Below are 7,736 nucleotides of genomic sequence, written 5' to 3' on the forward strand. Positions count from 1 at the left end.
AGGGCTGCCACGGTTGCCTGGTTTGTCATAGCAGTCCGGCACGCCGCCACCACTGCTGCGGCACATCCGCCGCTTGTGCTCGATGAACTGCAGGATGTCGCCCAACGGGAAGTTTGTCTGGCACTGACCGCAGGTCAGCAGGTCGTGCTCGCTGACCCCGCCCACCAGGCTGGGCACATAGACTGCCGGAGAGCGCTGGCCCGCCTCAACCTCATGATTGGTCTCTGCTGATGACAGGGAAGAGAAGACAGGCTAAGAGACATTTCTTAACATTTCCTGAACTTCACACACACATAGTCATTTCATATAATCTGTCATACATTTCTGATGCTGTCAATAAGTACTAAAGGTCTTCAAGGTCAAATATAGGCTGCCGAAATGCTACATTATGACCTTGGCAAACCATTGCTCCTACAGCAACTTTGCCAATGCAATGAAATAGTCAGGTGAGATCATCATGATATGTCCTGTCTGTAGTGATTGTAGTTAGGGGACAAATGTCATTCATTTGGATTGAGTGAAAAGTGCCTCGCTCCCTCTTGCACCTGTTTCACTTACTTTGGCGCAGACCACAAGCAGACACCTGAGTGCAGAGTTGCCTGCAGGTTTTGGGTCACGGGATGGAACAGAGGGTGCAAGGCTATCTGGCTGTGGTATCTGCATATCCGGTCTACTTCTCTGCACCGTGCGGGTGTGCCAGCATGTAAGCGCCGCTCATCGCTTGGGTTGCAGGCTGGTGTCGAGCTCAACACCTCCTATGAGCGCTAGCCAAAGCCGCAGAGGCTCACCTCCCATTAAACGGTCTCCTGAAAAACGCCCGGCCCCCGACATCGTGCACAAAAAAAAAAACAGTACACAGGTGCACTGTGGGTCTATTCAGACAACAAGACACATTTCACACATGATATTCGTAACCATTTCCTGGAGCACTTGTGAAAAAGCAAAGAAAAAAGCCGCCCTCGTCCACCACAACTGTCAGCTCTCTCTCTCTCCCCTCAGCTGCGACACTGTGCTGTGCTGAGCCACACCGCTGTGCCTGTTTTGGTCCTCGGTCCTGCTTTCGTTCTTACGCAGCAACAACATCCCGCCTCTGACCCGATCTGACCCAGGGCCGCACACTGACATTACCAAGGCCTGAGAACATCAGAACATCTTTTCCTCATGTGTCCCCACCATATAAAATGTGCTTCTGTCAACTGCCATTATGCCAAACTCTATATCTTGTTACTGATTCCCACACAGGGCCTTTGCAGAAATGCATCTGGCTGACTGGCTCATTGTTTTTTTTCTCTCCTCCCAGATCCTAAATCAAAATATTTTATATGACTCTCCATCACAGAGCGAAGAGACAGCCTCTGACAGACACAGAGAGACAGAGTGAAGCGATTGCCACACACACACACACGCTCTGAATTCATACAATATGCCAATAAAACTGGCTGGATGGGGTTCAACAGAGCCTCACTGATCCACTTTTACACACACACACACACACACACACACACACACACACACAAAACCCTGATGAGGAGGCAATATCTGATTATTTGTACGTCAACGAGTCCGGGCCATCAACAGACACCTGGCCATCCAAAGTTCACTTTCACTTGCTGGTGACAGAGGAATAAGCATGTTTGTTCACATGAGGCTTGAGTAACGACGCCAGAGGGCAAACATAAATAACCCGGGCTTTGGCTTCGACTCAACGCCACAGGAATGTCAGCTCCGAGCAGCTTATTAGACCCTCTCAAACCCCCCAGGTTTCTGTACACTCCCAGGAGACTTTCCCAAGAAGAAGAAGAAGGAAGAAAAAAAACGCCTTGTGTTTCATGAAAGATAGCCATGGTGACTGTACAGATCACTCACAAATTGTCACAGACGTTTTTTAGTAAGTTAATGTTAAGTGTGTTTGTCATATTTCCTAGTGATATGGGTGATCCTGAGCAGAGTACTGCACACTCCTGCAAAGCCCTTCAGAGAAGCTACATGGAACCTGCTGCCCCCCCCCCCACCCCCTGCACTCAAATATGTGTATCCATGCAATTTTGTTAACGCCTCATGTGTTTTTCATTTCACACTTATGCATCAAGCTAGAAGCACATCCTTCCAGAGCTAAATAAACAACCGAGTCCACAACTCCTCTAACTATCCGCCTGCCAATTTTCACCTCGTTGCTTAAGAATGTTCTCTCGGCCCGGTGCGGCTCGGCAACAACGTGTATTCGTCCTCGTTACGGCGAGAGGCCTTGAAACTGGATGACGAACTTGGCCATCGTGTCAACCGCTGTAGCACCAAACATCCTCGGCGTAAAAGGATTACGCCGCATCAAGGTACGGCAAAGACAAAATGGAGGTCAGAGATGGCTTCGAGACGTGCCAGGTTTGCACTAATCCCTGTATCAAATGTTGAGGGTGAGAGTGTCAGAAACACCTGAGGGCCTCTCAACAGTCTCCCTCTCTCTCTCTCTCTCTCCCTTCTTCCCTCTCTTATGCATACACACAAGCACGCACACACACACACACACACACACACACACACAAGCATACACATACACACACACACAAAGGCACACACCCTCAATCACTCACATACTCATACACACTTGTGAACACTCTCCCTACCTCCCTCTCTCTTTCCCTTTCTCTCTCCCTCTTATGCACGTAACATACACACACTCACACACACACACACACACACACACACACACACAAACACAAGAATACATATACAGACAAAAGCGCACACTTGGAAACACTCTCCCTCTTATGCACACACACACAAGCATGCACATACACACACACACTCACTTACACACACACACACTCACTTACACACATTTGCACTTGCATACACCATATATATATTTGAGGGCAATGGTTGGCAGCCCTTTGCCATGCAGGCAGGCAAGACTCAGACTAATAGCACCCCCTATCAGCTTGTGCTTGTGCAGAGCACCTTCCCAGTGCAAGGCAGAAACAATGCAGAGCAAAACGAACAACGGTGTCACTGCTTCGTTACAAAATGACACCAGCTTCTGTTTCAGCTCTCTCTGCGTGAACTGAGGCCCATCTGTAAGTACAGTAGTTGCAGGGAGGTCAGAAGGTATGGACAGCGCTGGTTTGACCAGATAAAAAAAAAATGGCAGATATGCATAGTAGAGCTATGGAAGGGCCTCTCATACACTTACATTATTGTAGTGTGATTCATCTCCTGGCCTGCACCATGTGGTCAGCAGAGGGCCTCTTAATATCAATATCTATATTTATATAATATCATATATATTTATGTCACTTAATACAATACAAAATTAAAATGATGTTCTTCAAGATTCATAAACATAAAATGAAAAAAAGTGAAAGGGAAGGTGTATCTGTCTTCCAGTCTTTGGTTCCTATGCCGTAACTGTGGACATTAATTTGGGTATTTGTGGAGGAGGATATCATAATAGAAGAAAATTAGGTTTTATTGTTAATGGCTCCATATACATGGATTAATTAAAAAAGATACATGTGTACATAATTATGAGCACATGGCAAAGGCAAAGCAAATGGTTTTACACTCCGACATTAATGAGAGTTTTTAAGCGCGCATCTGTGTGTGTATGTGTGTGTGCGCCCCTACACGTGAAGCATCACAAAATAATCCAACATGATTAAATCTAAAGTGACAACAAGCAGATGATTCAAAAGCATTCCTCTGGCATATGCTCACACACTCACACACACACAAACACGCGCACTCTCTCTCTCTCTCTCTTTTGCATTTTGTAAACTGATCCATCAAAGCAGGCCTTTTTTTTACATCCCATAATTACCCCAATCACCTTTGAAACAAAGGGTGGTGACACAGGCGACCCAGTTTACACTCTTTGACTGGACATGGTGACAGCTCTGCTGAAGGGTTCGGTTATTTGGGCGAACGTACACACCTGTGTGATTGCGTGTGAACTGACAGCATGGCATGTCGCACATTTATGGGAAGCCATGAAATATGCAGATATTCCTGTTCTCTTTTCACGCTCACAAAGCGTGACCTATAGGTCCTTCCACTGTAGTTGGAAAAAAAAGAGCGCCACTGTTGAACAAGCAGGCCAGCCAAGACATGTACTCTGCCAAAAACAATATTAAAAAAAGTACATAAAAGGCAAAAAGAACATTGACTTAATCAAATGAGGGCACTTTGGGGTTTCCCTGCGGACCTCCAGCCCTGTGTGTGGTTTGATCTATGGTGTACAGATATGAGAACAGCCACCAGGGCTCACCTGGGGGCTTGTGCAAGACTGTGGGTTCTATCAAATGTCAGTTTGCACTCACACAAACATACAAACACACAGTTAGAAGTGCACTCACATCTATGCCTTCATGCAGACAAACACTTACATGGATGTAGACACACACACACCAGTACACGCACACACACACACACACACACACATACAAACACATAGTCAGAAGTGCATACACAACTATGCATGCACGTACATGGATGTACACACACACACGCGTGCCCTGCTAAACTCGGTCATACAGACAAACAAACACACACACACACACAGAGAGAGAGAGAGAGAGAGAGAGAGAGAGAGAGAGAGAGAAAGAAAGAAAGAATGCATAAAACAGACGTTACAAAATATACCGTTTGAACTCATACTAAGAGGAGTCTACTTTCGATTGCCCAGCCACTGTCAGGTCCTGGCCACAGAGGTATGTTATGAAAGGCCGTTTCAACTTCGTCAAACCACCACTCGATGAGACATAACACGACCACCCATTTATGCTATCAAACCTTGGCCCACAATGTAACATTAAGCCTAGTTGTACGGCGTTATACGTTGACAGTGTGACCTTATTAGAGCTGTAGGCCTCTAGTTGGTTTGAATGCACTTACGTTTAAATATGAGGCCTATTTATTAATTGAGACATTAACTTAACGTCCGATTCAGAACGTGGGTATTATTACAGGCCTAGGCTACCCCAGGCGTGACATCGTTATAATACAGTTCTTGACGATTTAGTTGACAACAAATCTCTCCGCAGATGGGGGATTATCTATCTGTGTGACTTTTTTTCCGTTTGACATATCGACTACATTTTCAGCTGAAAACTCCTTTGACTGATTCATATTTTACAAGTCAAAATTAAATGCAAATTGAAATAGGCTAAATGACGCTAATTAAATAGTTACGTTCCGATTTATTGTATTGTTTAACTTTAAGATGTTTGATGCTGGAGTAAAAAACGCAAAGCTGTTCATAAGGGTTTGCCGTTAAAAGCCACACAGCGTAAATGATTACACTGCATGTTCAGTGATAGTGGTGGAGGCCAATATAAAATGTTCTTAACCATGCTCAACATGAAACAGATTGGATAGGGATTACATCATGGGTCTGTTATGAATTAGATGGATTAGGCCACTATGAAATTGAATTTAAGCACGAGAGATCGCTGGGAAAGTATCCTAGTGGAGTAGGCTTCACCCTAATTGATTTTGAATTCGAAGTTTGTGGGCCTCTAAACATAACAAACGTGCAGACGTCTACCAAAATTGTCACACATTGAATACTTACAACGAATATTACCTGATAATTGAATGAAGACATTTTTCGCTATGGCCTGGGCTACATTGAAATATCATATCAATACATTTTCGAGTTCTAGCGATATAAAGTCGTTGCTGTCAATCATAGCGTCTGTCCGGCACATTTCATAATTGGCTATGTATATCATTTGGTTTGGCCATTATAAGTCAACGACTCATTCACTCCGTAAAATTAATATTGACGTTTATAATGTAAAGTAGCCCTACTTAAATTCATACAATCTTAATTCGACATCCCTTCATTCGTGCTCCAGTGTCATTTCCCGTGCGCAGTGTCAATTCCCGGATACTTGTGAGAATTATATTCCACAATGCAGGTGAATATAGACAAGTAGGAATACTACATCTTCAAGATTTATCCAAATGTACGCTCATGAAAATATCTAGAAAAAGACTTTTAAACATCTGTAAAATATAAATTGGATAATTGCGTGTTATTTTATAGAAATGCTTTTAGATCATAGATTGACTGTGTGTGCGTACAGGGTGTGTGTGTGTGTGTGTGTGTGTGTGTGTGTGTGTGAGAGAGAGAGAGAGAGAGAGAGAGAGAGAGAGAGAGATGTGAAAAGGTGTATGCGTCTGTATTAGAGGACTTCGGCCTAACTACAAAGTTAACTATCATATTTTCTTTACGCACACTTACATTTTTAAAGGAGCCCTAATGCACTTTTTTAAAGTCCCCAGTGACTCTTCGCATTCTTTAAAAAAGTCAGTCAATCAATAAATCAGGATTGTAAACACGTGCCCAGTCTAATGTTGCTCCACATGTGAAAAGGTTGTTTAATGCAAAGCACTACACTCTTTGTTTACAATGGATTAATGTATACGTCCAATTTCTACAAAAGCCGAACAAAATTACAATGACGCATAACGTTAAAATAGCGTAGCCTACTTGTAAGTAAAACTTTATAATAAGTACGAATATTGTTCAGAATGATAAAATCTCTGAATTCACAGTGTGATTAGTTTTTTTGTTTTGTTTTTTGGTCACGGAGGAACAAGTTATAGCCTACTGTCTAGTTTGGTCCCGCAAAAATGTATTTTTGTATACATAGCTAAATAGGCTAAAGGTGGTTTATCTGGTAGCGTCTAAATTGTCAGTGTGTTTAGGTTATGTCAGGTTTAGGGTAGTATTTTCAGGCACTGGGATATAATGCATATAATACAACTTTGAACGACGCGTAAAGGCTATCAAGCATTACAAGCCACCGTTTGAGGTGTAAAAGTGAGATATCCTTTTTGAAGTTTGATGTGAAACATCTCTCATATTCTCTCTCGTGCACACATCTCTGATTTGTAGGTTGTGGTTGATAAGATACTGAATGATACTCACGTCGTATTGTCTCCCTCTGCGACAAGGATAAGTGCTGTGGGTTCCCCTGCTTACGACGGGACATTGCCCTGGCATTTACAATCGCATCGCCCGGAGACCTGGACTTGAACGAGTCAGATGCTCCCGTTTCCTCCCCTTCGATTTCCAGTAACTTTTCCGAAATGCTCCCCAGTCCGAATGTTTTCTTTTCGTGACGCGTGGAGGTGTTTTCAATACGCACTGTTGTCGTTAATCAGTTTAGGAAGAAAGAGCTGTCCACTTGAGTCCACCAAGTAAGTCTCGTGGGTTGACGCGTACGCGTTGACCAACAGCATGAGCACCTGGATTGAAATTACGGTGCGTAAAAGTCTGGTGAGCGATATGTTCCTGAAACGCAGGTTAGGCGATATGGCAGCGAAATAACGTGACAGTTATGTTCCAAATAGAGAATTGCACCCTATTTTCTCCACGGAAAACTGATGAAAAAGGTACGCTCTATGTACACTATTCTCTGACCGACCAACCTGAATCTACCATGTAGCCTAGACTGCAACTATTTATCTTCCAGTTGCTCTCTGCATAGAGTCTGTAATGTCTTTGATTAGTCTGTATTAAAATAGTTAACTAAAATCCAAATTCCTCTGCGCAGTTGGATTGCCAAGTGATGGAACCTTTGGCACTGCTCTCCATGTGCTCTGGCATCAGTGCGCAGACTTGCAACTCTTCGCTCGTGCAGACTCCGACAAGAGACCGGCGACAATTAAGGCACCACCTCCTCTCCAACTCTGTCAAGGTCCACTATTTCTTTAGTTCTTCGCATTAGGCG

The 7,736-nt window shown here is 43.8% G+C and overlaps 1 protein-coding gene across 1 annotated transcript in view; it reads right to left on the bottom strand.

Moving 5' to 3' along the window:
* bcl11bb (BCL11 transcription factor B b) overlaps positions 1-6,995 on the bottom strand; it is a gene marked incomplete at both ends in the record, with an annotated part of 25,797 nt that extends 18,802 nt beyond the window's left edge. The window contains 2 exons of the mRNA XM_080858978.1: positions 1-227; positions 6,932-6,995. The exon at positions 1-227 is cut by the window's left edge and continues 139 nt beyond it. Coding sequence (XP_080715104.1) covers positions 1-227; positions 6,932-6,995 — 291 coding nt within the window. The remainder of the gene's footprint in view (positions 228-6,931) is intronic.
* Between the last annotated feature and the right edge of the window lie 741 nt (positions 6,996-7,736).

The sequence above is a fragment of the Sprattus sprattus genome (assembly GCF_963457725.1).
Source record: "Sprattus sprattus genome assembly, chromosome: 2".
Taxonomy (NCBI): domain Eukaryota; kingdom Metazoa; phylum Chordata; class Actinopteri; order Clupeiformes; family Clupeidae; genus Sprattus; species Sprattus sprattus.